Source organism: Nannospalax galili, unplaced genomic scaffold (genome assembly GCF_000622305.1).
Source record: "Nannospalax galili isolate Female #2095 unplaced genomic scaffold, S.galili_v1.0 scaffold809, whole genome shotgun sequence".
Classification (NCBI taxonomy): domain Eukaryota; kingdom Metazoa; phylum Chordata; class Mammalia; order Rodentia; family Spalacidae; genus Nannospalax; species Nannospalax galili.
Genome location: NW_008360015.1, coordinates 2,697,748 through 2,714,246, shown reverse-complemented (window position 1 = coordinate 2,714,246; position 16,499 = coordinate 2,697,748). Strand labels below are relative to the sequence as shown.

Here is a 16,499-nt window from a genome sequence, read left to right as displayed (position 1 = left end):
TCATTCTTTCTTCCGCACAGAGTCATTAAGGACACATATTGGAAATCATTCTTCCCTACAGCATGTCAACAATATTGTCTGACAGAGAGGCTTGGGTGTCTCTGAAATTTATCTAAAGCCAATGGAGGTCGTGAACTCATTGGCATTCTAGGAACATAAGAACTTCATGATGGCTCCCAGGTCTTTCTGGAAAGGCAATTTTCAGAATAGTTAGATTCTCTAACAAGCTCATGGCTTATAGAAAAGGAAGAGCATAAGAGGCTCTGACCAACATGTAAGAATAATATTAGATAAGCTCTGTTGTGGTCCTGTGTCATTAAGTACAATCAAATATGTAAATAAAATTTCTCCCACATACTTAATGAGAATCTCCACTCAGTAGAAGAGTTGGTTTCCTAAATGAACATGAGCAGATAAAATGCCTGGAAAACCTCCAGTGTTAATCTCTCAGAAACACTCAAACTCAAGTTTGGGGGCTTTTATCAAACGACTTACTCTAGGAATGGGAGCATTAAAGCTTCAGCTGTTTTCATCCAATCACTGTGAATTATGGCAGGTCTTCTCAGTGGACATCGGAAGGAAGATGGTGAGTGACTGTGTTGCTGTTTCGGTTTTTGCTGTTATCCATTGCTCAGATGTTACCTCCCTGACTTGATTCTTGCAATTCCCTAGTCAATGACTGGCAGATGCCCATATGTATAAAAATCACAGACCCTGCAACGTTGCTTTCTCTTTTACTTTACAGATATGGGACCTATTCACATGGGGTTTTTAAGAAACTCGGAATTCCTGGGCCTAAACCTATGCCCTTCATTGGCAATTCTTTCGCCTACAGTGATGTGAGTAGTGTTTGAGCTCTCTTTTCTTCTTATGGTTATTAGCAACTGTTAGGAGCTTCCAGCTGGTTCTGGTTAAAAACCCTTAATCACTGACACATTAGATTTTGATGCTCAGGACATGATGCTCAGACTTTGTAGGCATCAAAAGAATTGTTTGTCTGCCTCCCTGTCTGTCTATCTATCTATCTATCTAGTAGAGACTGAAGGAAGGTAGAGTTGTCTTGTGGAGCCAGTGAGATGGCTCAGTGCACCTGCTTCTAAGTCTGGCGAGAAAGTCAGCTCCCAGAAGTTGTCCTCTGACCTTCACACATGTGCTGACTGCATGCACATGCACAGAGAGAAAGAGAGAGAGTAAATAAATAAGTAGCTTTTGTGGGAAAGCACAACTGGGTCCCACGGTAGCACCTCACCAGCCTGTGTGCACTAGATTCAAACTTTCTTATTCACACCAGAACTCAGGACTAGCATTTTTGTCTCCCTACTGGACAGCTCTGAAGAGTGAGTTTACCAGGTTGCCTGTGTGTTTACCTTTGGAGAATTTTCATATACCTGAACTCCTTCAGGATTTCTTAATTCCCCTACAGTTGTTTCAATGGCTCTGCCTCATCTTTTACTACATGTGGCATCTTTGAGTGTTTGACAGACTAACAGTGTTCTGCATTGTTTTCCTCAAAGGCAACATCTGTGGGTGACTCTGAGCAGGGAGTGACTATGGCTAAGACAGTGTGGTACTTGTCTATCATCATCTTCAGATACTACAACATAAATGTTTCTAACATAAAATGTTTCTAAACAATGGTAGAATCACTCTAAAATCACCACAGAAGTATGATTTAGCAACAATTGTCAAAAAATTAGTGCCACTGAATGTATGACATATATGTAACAGTGGATGTGAATTTTGGCTGATTCCTTCTGGCTAGTCTGGTCTGATTCCTGGCCCAAGGCTGATGCATGGCTCAAAATTAATGAGCTCAGCTCCTGAAAGCTATCAACAGACCCTTGTGCAGGCTGCTCTCTGTGGGATCTCCTTTCCCAAAGACTCCAGTTGTTGGTCAGATTCTTAGTTTTACATTTCGAAGTTCACTGCAGGCCTGAAGTCTAAGTGAAGCCTCCACTGACCGGTTGAAGCCTGCTCAGTGGAAATGGACATGAAGTCTGGGCCAGAAGGAGTATATGAGGATTCTTCACATGCTTGCAGACGGAATAGTTCAGAGTGTTCCAGGATTTCAAAGACAACACACTCACTCAAAATCACTTCATACACACAGTTGCTTAGTTCATGGATAAAGAAAATCCCTTCAATATGTACAGTACTCTGAGAGAATTCAGAGGCAGCCTTAAATTCTCTATTTCAAATAACCCCACGCTCTCCTGTCCCTTCAGATGCCTCTAAATAAAAAATTGCCGGTAAGTACTGGGACAGACAGTAAGCCCAATTTTGTTGGATTTGAGTCATTTGTGCTCCTGATAGAGACAGGTCAATACATGTAGGACAATAACAGATTTTATTTTATTTCTTTTCCCAGGGGGTATGGAAATTTGATGAAGAATGCTATAAAAAGTATGGGAAAATATGGGGGTGAGTATTCTGGAAACCTCTATGGAATACACTTGTTAGAACGATGTACCCCATATACACACGAATTCCAAGCCAGACCAGAGTTCTTGGGATGCATCTCTCCAATTGTAAAGCCTTTGGAGACGTGTCCAGAAACTGCTGCTCAATATTGGGAAGTCCCTCATCCTCCACTCTGCTCTGCCATCATCCTACCATCAGAGGAATGTGGAACTGTGGCTCATGGTTAGGAAGCAAAGCTCCAGGCTCATGGGAGGGGGCCACAACTCCAGGTTCATAGGAGAGGACCACAGCTCCAGCTCACAAAAGGGGCCTCAGCTCTGCCTCAGGGCAGCTCAAAGGAGGGAACTGTAACTCTGGCTCATGGGAGGGGACTACAGCTCCAGCTCACAGGAGGGGCAAAGATCCAGGTTCATGGGAGGGGACCACAGACCCAGGTTCACAGGAGGAGACCCATATGACTTTTTCAAAAGTCCTTTAGAATTAGTTATCCCCTCCCATTCTCTCTGCCCTCTCTCCCATCCCCCACACCATTTAACCCTTCCTAGTCCATTATTCCCCTTTGCCCCTCTATATCCAGTGTTAATGCTAAATATGAAGTCTTTCAAGAGATGTTTTATCCATGTGTCTCTTCCCTGTGTCAGCTTCATCATTCATTTCCTGAGGCTTTGGTGGCTTCTATAGTCAGAATACCATACTTGAACTAGGAACATATGTTGCTGTGCATTGTACCACTGCAGGTGTGACTCGTGTGAACTTGGGATCAAAGTCCGGATTCCTCGGTGTGGCTCCAGCTGCAGAATCTGATTTCTTAGGTTCAATCCACTCTGTTTTCCCACCAGGATTTATGATGGCCCACTGCCTCTCATGGCTATCACGGATCCAGAGATGATCAAAGCAGTGCTGGTGAAAGAATGTTATTCTACCTTCACAAACAGGCGGGTAGGCATCCATTTTGAAGAAATATAAATCTTTATCATTCATTAAATTTTAATTAATTTAGTACACTCATATTAAAACATGACAAGCATACTCAGGTAAGTTTTGATACTTGTTAATATGCTTTTTATTTATGTGATACCTGTGTGTCTCTGTATGTGTATGTGCACCACCTGTGCTGTGCCTGCAGAGGCCAGAAGGAGATGTGGAATCCCCTGAAACTGGAGTTACAGGCAGTTGTAAGTTGCCATGTTGGTTCAAATTGACACTGTTTATTTACATTTCCTCTGTTTACCTGCCCTCGTGTGTGTATGTGTGTATGTATGTGTGTAGCTCTCTGCTGCTTGTCACATATCTAAATTTCTGTGGTCACTGTACATCAAGACACATGACTGTCCCTTTACCTCTTGCAAGTGTGTTGCAGTCACCATGGTAGCCTGTTTTTTCTTTCTAACAGGGTCTGATCCATTTTTCATTTTATGGATTTGCTTTTGGAGTCAAGTCTGACAATATTTTGCCACAACTCTTTCTTGTTTTTTTTTGTTTTGATTCTGTTTTGGATTGTACAGGGTCTTGTGAATCCCTGCCTCGACCTCTCATGTGCTTGGATTATAGGCATGTACCACCACACCCAGTTTATGCAGTGATGAAAATCAAACCCAGGGCTTTGGGCATGCCAGGCAAGGACTTCACCAACTGAGCTACATTCTTAGCCTTGCCTAGCACTCTTGTACTTTTTTAAAAAACAATAGAAATATGTAGTTTTATACTTTACATTTCTATTTATGATATATTTGTCCTTTTTTGAACAAGACAAAAAGGTTCGGGAAAGATTTGCATTGTTCTACACAAGCCCGGTTGTTCCAGTGCCATTTGGGGAAAGCTGTTCACTTTGTAAAATCCCTCTTGCGGCACTGTCAAAACCTACTGGGTCTATTGATGTGGAACCCTCACTCTATTCTATTTCTTTTATCCCTGTGTCTCTCTCTAGAATTGCATCCTCCTGACAATTGAGATTTAACTTCATATGGACTCATCCTCTCACATTTTTGTACAATTGTTTGAACTGTTCTTAACCCTTTGCCTTTCTATCCAAATTCAGAATAAGTTTGTCTATATTTAGGAAGATCTCAGTGAGGTTTCGATGAGATTTCAAAATGGCACATAGGTAACTATAGCATCAAGATTCATTGTCTGTGTGGAATATTCTAATCCATGAATACTTTGTGTCTCTGCCTTTGATTGCATCAGAAATGTATAGATTTCAGCTGAAGGACCTGCACATATTTTGTTAGATCTTATACTTAACATATATCATTTCTAGACATGCTTGACTGTTACATAATATTCTTGATATTTTTCACCTATTGTTGCTATTATATGCAAATGCAATTGAATTTTGTGTTACCACTGTTCCCTGAAACTTTGACAAACTCACTTACTAGTCCTATCAATGGGTTCGAATCCCAGCACCCACATGGCAGCTAACAACTGTCTGTAACTCCAGTTCCAGAGGATCTGACAGCCTCTTCTGTCCTCTACAGGCATTGCACAACACAGGTGCACTTACCTACATGCAGGCAATACATGAATACACATAAAAGAAAAAGAAAAAAAGAGTATTTCTGTTCATTACTTTGCAATCTACCTTCTATTTCATTTTCTTGCCTTAGTGTACTGGCTAGTTCTCCTAGGAAGACATTGACTAAGACAGGTGAGAGCAGATTTTTTAATTAATCCTGACTGGAGGGTGAAACGTTCAGGCTTTCATAAGTGTGAAGCTGAATGGAGGCTGTTTAAGATCTTTTAATTATATTTCATGTGCATGTCTGCATGTGTACCCACATGTATGTATATATGTCATGTATTTGTGAAAGATCAACAAATATTCCTTGCAAAGAAAAAGAAATATGATTCTTTTTCATTGTGTCCCAGAATAAAGAATTAAGATATAAGGATTTCTTTATAATTGCATTATTTCTTGAAACTACCAAATATTTAATCATTTACAACATCCATAGTTTTTTTTTAAAAGCTTCACTTCAGAGCTTACTTGTCTTTAGCTGCTCCTGCTTTTGATAGATGTACATGCAGAATTTGTTCAAGGTAACAGTTTAACAACGCCATTGATGTCTATCACTAATCCATTTTTCCTCTGCATGGTCTTGAAGGATGCTGTAGAGCTATCCTGTATAGTCTTATAGAATAGAAAATCCTCCTCTAAAAGAAGGATTTTCATTTAAAATGAGACATTAATATATAAAAATTTAAAGCTAAGGCTGGAAACATGACTCAGTGGTTAACAGCACTGGCTGCTCTTGCAGAGGACCTGGGTTCAGTTCCCGGCACCCACATGGCAGCTGATAATCATCCATAACTCCAGTTCCAGAGGATCTGAGACCTTGTCTAGTCTCTGTGGTCATTGCATGCACACGTTCACTTATATACATCCAGGCAAAACACTCGTACACATAAAATAAAAATACACAAAATTTTTTAAAAATAAAGATTTGAAGCCGAGCGTGGTGGCACACACCTTTAATCCCAGCACTTGGGAGGCAGAGGCAGGCGAATATCTGGGAGTTCAAGGCCAACCTGGTCTACATACTGAGTTCTAGCCCAGCTGGGGCTACAGGGAGACCCTGTCTCAAAAACACCAAAAAATAAATAAAGATTTGAAGCCATGCCAGGTAGATCGGTGCCACCTCCACTGATATAGATTACAAGGCATTTTCAATAACAGATTGTTAACCATCTAGTAAGCTTCTGCCAGTTAATAGTAATATTTGTTAAGCAAATGATAATTGTTTAGTAAATTTTCTACAATAGTGAAAATCATCATAACTCTCATAGGATAACTTGTCTTTTGGTTTGGACACTAGCCATTTGGTCCAGTGGGATTTATGAAGAAGGCCATCACCATAGCTGAGGATGAAGAATGGAAGAGAATAAGAACCTTGCTCTCGCCAACCTTCACCAGTGGAAAACTCAAAGAGGTGATTATAATAGAGAGGATGTTTGATTGGAAACTTAAAGGAATGACTCTGCAGGCAGGCAGAAGATAACTCATAGTCCCTTTCCAAGGGTTAATCCTCTGAGCTGCAATTTTTATAAAATGACTTTTTTTCTTTATGCCCAGAGGACCTATTATAAAAGTCATTATAGGAGCTGGAGAGTTGGCTCAGTGGTTAAGAGCATTGACTACTATTGCAGAGGTTCAATTTCTAGCACCCACATGGTGGCTAACAACCATCCATAACTCCAGTTCCAGGGATCTTCCTAAAACAAGGGACTCTACATAGGCTGACCAGACCTCAGTGAATGGACTTGTACTGAGGAACATCTGGGGACACTGACTTGACACAGTAGGCCTTAACAGGGATGTCAGAGTGTATGGGCTCCAGCTGGGGGGCTATGGGAGGGTTCCAGTGAGGACAGGGGTATAAAGATGACTAAAATTGATTGAGATGTTCTGTATGAAATACACAAAATTTCAATAAAACCAGATTTTTTTAAAAAAAACATCATTATAAGGGCTGGAGAGTTGGCTTAGTGGCTAAGAGCACTGACTGCTCTTGCAGAGGAACCAGGTTCGATTTCCAGCACCCACATGGTGGCTAACAACCATCCATAATTCTAGTCCCAGGTCCAATGCCCTCTTTTCTGACCTCCTCGGTCATTGCATGACACGGGGGCACTTACACACATACAGGCAATACACTCATACACATAAAATAGAAATAATAAATACAATATTTTTCAAAGTCATTGTAACATAGCTAGCCATGGTGGCACACACATGTGATCCCAACACTTGGGAGGCAGGGACAAGTGGATCTCTGTGAGTTCAAGGCCAGCCTGGTCTACATAGCAAGTTCCAGAACAGCTGGGGATACAGAGAGACCCTGACTCAAAAAGACCATAAAAGGGAATCATTATAATATGCCACTTATTGCTTCGTGAGTGGGAATGTTTTGTCTTGCTGGGGCTTGAGTTTCCACGTTGCTACTGATGCTTTCTGCCTAGATGTTCCCCATTGTGAAGCGGTATGGAGATGTGTTGGTGAAAAACTTGAGACGAGAAGAAGAGAAAGGGAAGTCCATCAACACAAAAGAGTAAGTGGGAAAGAGGCTGCTGGGACTGCGAGCACCTTAGTGCCCCCCTCAACCTGAGGGACAGGACACAGGCAACATTGACACCAGACGAAGACCTCGGGATTAGTGTGACAGGAGCCCACACCCAGCTGATGGTCCAGCAGGGAGTTCCGACTTGGGTCTCTCTGTCAGAGCTGCTAGGCTGCCTGAGCTGCCACACCCTCCTTGCTGAGCCTGTTTCAGAACACTGGGAAGAGATGTTAATTCTCATACCTCTCTCCTCAGGATTTTTGGGGCCTACAGCATGGATGTGATCACTGGCACATCGTTTGGAGTCAACATCGATTCTCTCAACAACCCCCAGGATCCTTTTGTGCAAAATGCTAGGAAGATTTTAAAATTTCGTCGCTTCGAGCCGTTTCTTCTCTCTGTCCGTATGTAGACTATTTCTTCTGTCTTTCTCTTCCTCCCTCCCATACTGCAGGCAAAGTAACACCGTCATTGAAATACAATTCACATGTAAAAAAAAATGCACCTGCTTAAAATGTGTACTTCAATTTTTGTGTATCAAAGGTACATGCACCCATCACCATTGCCAATTAGGGGGCATTTTTTCCAAGAAAATTTCATCTTTCATTCTTGTCTCCCAATCCTCCTTGCCATAAGAATCACTTTCTGATCCTGTAGATTTGCCTATGCTGGGTACACTCTAGAGCTATAACATAAATATATCGTAGTTAGTGTGGAATTTGGTGACTGTTTTCTTTCACCTAGCACTATGCTTAAACTGGAACATTTATCATTGCTCCACGTTCTGTAGACAATCTGTTCATTTGATAGACATTCAGCTTAGTTTCAAATTTGGGGTATTAAGAATAGTGCTGTTGCTGGGCACGGTAGCGCATGCCTTTAAGCCCAGTACTCAGGAGGCAGAGGCAGGCTGATCTCTATGAGTTCAAGGCCAGCCCAGTCTCCATAGCAAGTTCTAGGCCAGTTGGGACTACATGGAGACCCTGTCTCAAAAACAAAAAAAAAAAAAAAAAAAAAAAAAAAAAAAAAAAGAATACTGCTGTCATTAGCATTTGCATGCAAGATTGTGATTGAGGGACTGGTGGGAGGGCTCAGCAGTTAACTGACTGCTCTTGCAGAGGACCTGGTTTTGGTACCCAACACCCACATGGTGGTTAACAACCATCTGTAACCCCGGTTCCAAGGGATCCGATGCACTGCATAACACTGGCGCACTTACCTGCATGCAGGGAATATACTCATATACGTAAAATAAAAATAATGTATTTTTTGAACCAGGTGTGGTGGCACATACTTGTCCCAGCACTCGGGAGGCAGAGGCAGGTGGATCACTGTGAGTTCAAGGCCAGCCTGGTCTACCTAGTGAGTTCCAGGACAGCTGGGGCTACAGAGAGGCCCTGTCTCAAAAAGACAAAATAGTAATAGTAATAAAGTATTTTTTAAAAGATTGTTTTTGTGTTTTCTGAATGGACACTTGGTATTTCATGGATGAATGTCTACTGAATTATAGTGAAATTCTATGTTTGACTTACTGAGGAACTAAGAAATATATTCTGACAGTAGTTACAGCATTTTATTTTCCTGCCAGAAGTTCATGAAGGTTCCATTTTCTCTACCTCCCATCCAAAACTTGAGGGGGTTTTTCATGATTTTTATTATTGCCACCTAAAGGCACATTTAGGGAGCTAGCACTGTGGTTCAATTCGCTTTTTTCTCCTTCTATGGTACTCTGAAGTTTTGGAATTTTATGCTCTTCATTAGATAAAGATGTCAGATTAGATGTCTGACCGCTCTTCAAGCTGAATTGCTTGGTTTTGTCACTGAGTTGTAAAGATTTATTTGTGTATCCTGAATACGATTACCTTACCAGACATATGACTTGCAGAATTTTCTCCTACTGTTCGGCATATTTTCGTTTTCTTAATAGTGTCCATCAAAGTATAAAAGTTTTAATTATATGATGTATAATTTATGTGGGTTTTTCATTCCTTGTGTTCTTATTTAAGATTTATTTTATTTTTCTGTATGTATATGATTGTGTGTGCAGGTGCCCATGGAGGCCAGACCACGGCATAAGATTCCCTGGGGCTGGAGTTCCAGGCAGTTGTGAGCTGCCTGATGTGGGCACTCGGAACTGAACTTCAGTTTTCTGCAAAAGCAGCAAGTTTTCTTAACCACTAAACCATCTCTCCAACCCATGTGTTTTTGAATTAAGGTGTAAGACTCCACTGTCAAATAATCTTCACCTTGGTTAGGCAGTTATGATCTTTATGTATTTGACCCACTTTTAGTTAATATTGTATGTAGTGTGAGGTAGGGGTCTCTCTTTATTATTTGACAGTACTTAAGCAGGTCTCTCAGCATCATTTGTTAAAAGGGTTAATTTTTTCCTATAGTCAATTGTCATAGCAATTCTCTCAAATTTCATTAGACCGTACACACATGGGTTTCTTTCTACAGTTTAAACACTGTTCCACTGAACTATCTGTCAATCATCATGTCAGTACTAGAGGGCCTCGATATTGTAGATTCCTAGTAAGCTTTGAAATTAAGAAGGATAAGTCAGGCCAGGCATGCTGGCACATGCCTTTAATCCCAGCACTTCGGAGGAACAGCAGGTGAATTTCTGTGAGTTTGAGGCCAGCCTAGTCTATAAAGTGGGTTCCAGGTCAGCTGGGGCCACAAGGAGACCCTGTCTTAAAAGAAATAAAGAAAAAAAAAAGAAGACATGTAAGTCCTATTTATTCTTCTTTCATGATTGCTTTAGATATTGTGGATCCCTTGACATTCTGTGTGAACTTTAAAAACAATTGGCCAGTTTTTGCTTTTTTATGTGTGTGAGTGTATAGCCTACATATATATACATAAACCCTTGTCATGCAATGCCCGAGGAGGCCAGACTAGAGCACTGGATTCCCTGGAACTGGAGTTATAGATGGTTGTTAGTTGCCGTGTGGGTGCTGGAAACCGAACCCAGGTCCTCTGCCAGAGCAGCCAGTGCTCTTAACCACTGAGCCATCTCTCCAGCCCCCACTGACCAATTTCTACAAAGTTGCCCAATAGTATTCTGACACACAGACTGTTTCACCTATAGATCAACTTGGATAATACCTCCATTTTCAAAACATTACTTTTTATAGTCCTTGGACCTGAGATACTTTTTCCTGCATACATACATGTACCCATGCACATGCAGCATACACACATGTAATCAAAAAGAAAAAACTTCTAGAATGGAGCTTTTCTTTATGGATCATGTTTGATTACAAGTTCATGGTCTTTGTGTGTTATAAATCTGACCATATTTTGTATTTCTTCCTTTTAATTTTATTTATTATTCCTATATGTGTGCATATGATGTGGAGGAAGTCATGCAGGCACAGCACATATACAGAGATGAGAGGACAAATCTATGAAGTTGATTCTCTCTGTCTACCTTTATGTGGGTTCCAGAAATCAAACTCAGGTCACCAGGTTTGTGAAGCAAGCTCCTTTACCACTGAGCCATCTCACCATTCCTTTTTTTTTTTTTTTTTTTTTTTGGTCTTTTTGCGACAGGGTCTCCCTGTACTGTAGTCCCAGCTGTCCTGGAACTCACTATGTAGACCAGACTGGCCTTGAACTCACAGAGATCCACCTGCCTCTGCCTCCTGAGTGCTGGGATTAAAGGTGTGTGCCACCACGCCCGGCCCTTCCATTCCTTTTTAAGTCATGTTCTGAATTTGTTGATTCTCTGGAAACTTGTCCATTTTGTCAATTTTTTTTCATTTGCACAATTGTTTTAGTGATATAATTGTTCATAGAATTATTTTATAGTCCTTTTCATTTCTTCAGTGTCAGTAGTTATTTCCTATCTCTCAATGTTGATAGCAGCAATTTTAGCATATTCTCTTTTTCTCTTGAATTTATGTGAAGATTTGCTATGATAATTTCAAAGAATCAGCTTTGCATCTTATTGGTTTTTCCATGGTGTTTTGATTGCTTGTTTCCTTAGTTTCTACTTTAGTCTGTATTCATTTCTTCCTTCTGTTTGTTTTAGGTTCAGTTTGCTCTATTTTGGTGATTTATAGTGCAAAGTTTGATTATTCGAGATTTTTCTTTTTAAGATTGGAGGGGCTAGAGAGATAACTCCGCAGTTAACAGCACTGGCTGCTCTTACAGAGGACCTGGGTTAAGTTCCCAGCACCCACATGGCAGCTAATAATTGTCCATAAGTCCAGTTCCAGGGGATCTGACATCCCCTTCTGGCCTCTGCAGGCACTGCACAACACAGGTGCACTTACATGCATGCAGGCAATATGTATAAAATAACAGTAATAAATAAATAAAAAAATTTTAAAGCTGGCTCTAAATCTCCATCTAACTACAGCTTTTTCTTCATATCACAAGTTTGGCATTTGCATCTTCGTGTTATATTCATTGTAACAGAATTTATTTTTGTTTAGAAGACAAGATCTCACACTGTAGCTCACTCAAACTGACCTGAAACTCACTATGTAGCCCAGGCTGGCCTCAAACTCAAGATAATCCCCCTGCTTGCACCTCCCAGTATGAACTACCACACCCAGCTCAAAATTTCTTCTTTTTTTAAAGTTATTCTGCTGGGTGTGGTGGTGCACGCCTTTAATCCCAGCACTCGGGGGGCAGAGGAAGGCGGATCTCTGTGAGTTCAAGGCCAGCCTGGTCTACATAGTGAGTCCAGGACAGCTGAGGCTACAGGGAGACCATGTCTCAAAAAGACCAAAAAAAAAGTTATTCTATGTTCGTCTCAACATATTTTCCGTTTTTCTTTATTTTAGTACCTTAGTTCTTTAGAGGTCACCCCAGTTACTTTCTGTTCTTTTTAACATGCTTTTCTGTTATCCTTTGAGAATTTCATACTGTCAAAGGTTAAATATAATTATATCCCCATGCAGTTCTTCCCCCAAGCTCCCCCCAGGTTTCCTCTAGCACATCCCCCTCCCAACTTCATGTTCTCTTCTTTAAAACTATCATAGCCTACTAGCCAGGCATGGTGGTGGTGCACCCCTTTGATCCCAGCACTTGGGAGGTTGAGGCAGGCAGATCTCTGTGAAATCAAGGCCAGTCTAGTCTACATAGCAAGTTCCAGGCCAACTAGGGCTACAGGGAGACCCTGCCTCAAAAAACATTAGTCTATTAAGTGTAATTAATGCTATCTATATGTCAATGGGTGTGGGGCCATCCACTGAACCTTGGGCAGCCCCAGCAGTTATCAACTACCAGTGGTTCATCAGGAGTGGGGCCTCATGAGCCCTCCCCTAATCCATGCTGGAATTTTGCCTAGTTTGATCTTGTGCAGATCTTGTACAGATAAATACAGCTACTGTGAGTTTATGAGTGCAACAATCATATCATGACAAAAGACAGCATCTCACAGCACTCCCCCCACCCCCATCTCACTAAAAAAAGATGCTTTTCTGACCAAGGTTGAGCAGCCCAGGTCTATGGATATAAACATGAAAACTTAGAAGGCAATTTGACAACATGACCATTGAGCAAAATAACAATAGCAGGCTCTACTCTAGGGCCTATGACTTCCCAACTCATAACTGAAAAGTTTCTTTCTATTCTTGATTTCTGGCTCCATACCAAGGTAGGTGAGGAGCATCACTGTGTTATTTCTATCCTGACTGCTCTTTCCCGAAGAACATAATTAGCTGCAGGAAAAGACTAGGGTCTGTTTTGGACCAAAGACTCTAGTCCAATAGATGAGAGGCTGAGAGTAAAGATAACTAACCCTGCACCTTTGGTCACTGCAGTGCCACAGGAGGAACCACTACATGGTGGTGACCCTATATGTGACATGTACTGTTCAGCCTGTGGTTTAGAGCCAGAGCATAGGTCACAGAGGGAATGACTCCCAACAGAGATTCTGATGAATTTTAATCTTGTTGTTTCAGAAAAGTGTAATTATTCCAGGGGAAAAATTCCATCTGGGGCGCTGGGGAGATGGCTCTGTGGTTAAAGTGCTTGCCACACAAGACTGAGGACTGGAATTCTGATCCTCAGAATAAACATAAATGCTAGATGGGCATGGCAGCCCGCTTTAACATCAGCCTTGGAAGGCAAAAACAGGGGCTCCTCAAAGCAAGTTAGCTGATGAGCCCAGACACATTAGTGAGTTCTGGGTTTGATTGAAAGACCTTGCTTCAATTAATAAGGTAGAAGAGCAATCAAGAATGATTCTCGGGGCTGGAAAGATGGCTCAGCAGTTAAGAACACTGACTGTTCTTGCAGAAGACCCGGGTTCAAATCCCAGCACTCACAAGGAGCTAACAACTGTCCCTAACGCCAGTTCCAGGGGATCCAACGGCCTCATCTGACCTCTGTGGGCATTGCACAACACAGATGCACTTACCTACATGCAAGCAATACATGCATACAGATAAAATAAAATAAAAAATAAAATATTTTTAAAAATTATTCTCAAGTCAACTTTATGCCTCTACATACATACATGTACACATGCACGCACCTACACACAAGTATGTTCACACATGTGAATATGCATACACATACCACACACAGAGATGAAAATGGAAAAACAAAACACCACATTTTCGTTCCATTTTATTTTCTTTTTCTTTTCTTTGTAGTTGTGTTTCCATTCCTGACTCCAATATATGAGATGCTAAATATGTCCATTTTTCCAAAGCAGTCAACAAACTTTTTCAAAGATTTTGTGAAAAGGATAAAGGAAAATCGCCTTGATTCCAGCCAGAAGGTAAAATGTGGTGCTGCTGTTGTGATGCTCACAATTTGGTCATGATGCTCAAGGTTTGAAAGTGATACTCATGGTCTGATCATGCATCAGGCTGTACACTTTTCTGTGTTTGTTAATGGCAGAGAGGGCAGGGGAATTTTTCCATTTTATGGGGGAAGAAGAAGGTAAGATCTGGGTAAGGTGGTATGAGTATAAAAGAGAGACAGAGTTTCATATTTACCAAGAATGAAATTTAGTGTGCCGTGGCATAAGCATTGATGAAGTAGCAATGTTACCACTGTCCCTCCTTCAGAATAATTGCCAAAGAATAAAAATCACTGCTTAAAAATATTCAGTGCTCAAGGCCAGCCTGGTTTACATAGTGAGTTCCAGGCCAGCAGGAGCTACAGGGAGACCCTGTTTCAGAAAGACCCCCACCAAAAAAAAAAAAAAAAAAAAAAAAAAAAAAAAAAAAAAAAAAAAAAAAAAAGAATTCGATGCTGTTCTCCTGCCCTTAAAGCTCATATTATGAAAAAATCGTTTCATATCTAAGCTTCTTATTTGGCACATTCTCCAACGGAAGGTACGATCAGGTCTGGTGGAGTTCGGTCTGTGTTAAATTTGAGCCCCTCTTGCCTTGGACTAGGGTATTTTCTTGACAGTAACACTGAAACCTGCCCAGTCAGCCTGTAGGTGGGTGTTTTCTCTCTCCAATGAGTTGGCCAGTTGCTAACCTAGCTTTGCTGCATGTGGCCTGGGTGCTAGTACAAGTCTGTTTACAGGTCAGGGAGGTAGGATGGGCACCTGTGATGTCACTTAGGATTTTGTAGTGTTCTGGGAGTGTCGGAAGATGTTCACACAAAACTTTATAATGAGATCGGGAAATGAGATTAGATCAGCCTATGAAGCTATTGGTTAAGAATTTGGATAGAACAACAGGAAGTTAAGCTTAAGGGTTCTTCCTGAGCAAGCGTGAGTGAGAAGGAGCCAGCAGCTCTCTGGTCAGACGTCTGCTCAGAAGCTACAGAAACTTAGATAAGGGGAACAAAGACCCTGTTCCCAGGGTTGTTGACAGATGATTCTGTTCATGCCTAACTCCAGCCACACTTGTCACACTTGTAGACTCAGGGGCCTTACTATCAGAAGGGAGGTGAAGTTCTGCACCCTCTTTCAAGTTGGACATTACAACTAAGTGTCCATCTTTAAATTTTCTCCTTCTGCTTCCAGAACCGAGTGGATTTTCTCCAGCTAATGATGAACACTCAGAACTCCAGAGACAACAAGTCCTGTAAAGGTAACTTGGTATGCTTCATGACATGAGGACAGGGAAGCTCAGAGGGAGGCTGTGGTCTGGTCATGAGCAGAGGGTTTTCCAGGCCTCTACAGCATTTCTGTCAAATTTCAAAAAGATACCCACAGGGATAATATATATGGTACCCACAGGAAGTTTCTGGAAGTGTACTTGTTATGAGTGTGACCAAGACCTGTGGACAACCATGAACAAAGACTTCATGCATGGAAGTCTTCAGTGGCATTGGATCACCTCTGTCAGGACAAAGGCTGAAACTCAGTGGCTTCCAGTACCACTGATTCAGAACCTCTGCCTAGAAATTTGCATATGCACCTATTCAAATTTGCATATGAATATCCCATCACGTAGTTCTATTCACTGGGCAGACTCGGTGCCAGTGTGTGCAAGTTTAATCTACAATTTATTTTTATTTCTGAGCTAAGTAAATAGATTCTGAGAAACTATACATATCCTGTTCTTTTTATTCTTTTTCTGAGACAGGGTCTCCTTGTAGCCCCAGCTGGCCTGGAACTCACTATATAGGCCAGGCTGGCATCAATCTCACAGAGATCCACTTGCCTCTGCCTCTGCCTCCAGAATGCTGGGACTAAAGCCAACACCCCTGGCTCTTTTTATTCTTTTATCCACTGGTTTTATGATATCATCTATGGATGTTTTGTGATGAAAACCATTATTGCTATTACAGCTACAAAATGATGACTTTCCAATTCTATCACTTGTCCTGTATTTACCAGTCACCCCCCTTCTGGAAGCAGAGAGATGAATACTGGTGCTCAGCTCACTTTCTCCTTTTTAGTCAGTTCAGGAACTCGTCCACAGGATGGTGCTGCCCACAATTAAGATGGGCCTTCCAGAACTGGAGAGATGGCTCAATGGTTAGGAGCACCTGGTGCTCTTCCAGAGGACTTGGGTTCAATCCCCAGTACCCAGTAATTTCAGCTCCAGGGGACCTGACTCCCTCTTCTGATCTCCTCTGGAATCC

The 16,499-nt window shown here is 41.5% G+C and overlaps 1 protein-coding gene across 1 annotated transcript in view; it reads left to right on the top strand.

Annotated features, from left to right (window-relative positions):
• Nucleotides 1-16,499, top strand: part of LOC103726480 (cytochrome P450 3A25-like) — a 39,583-nt gene that overhangs the window by 12,292 nt on the left and 10,792 nt on the right. The window contains 8 exon segments of the mRNA XM_008824075.2: nt 746-839; nt 2,369-2,421; nt 3,261-3,360; nt 6,240-6,353; nt 7,384-7,472; nt 7,737-7,885; nt 14,099-14,226; nt 15,433-15,499. Of these exon segments, the coding sequence (XP_008822297.2) occupies nt 746-839; nt 2,369-2,421; nt 3,261-3,360; nt 6,240-6,353; nt 7,384-7,472; nt 7,737-7,885; nt 14,099-14,226; nt 15,433-15,499 (794 nt within the window).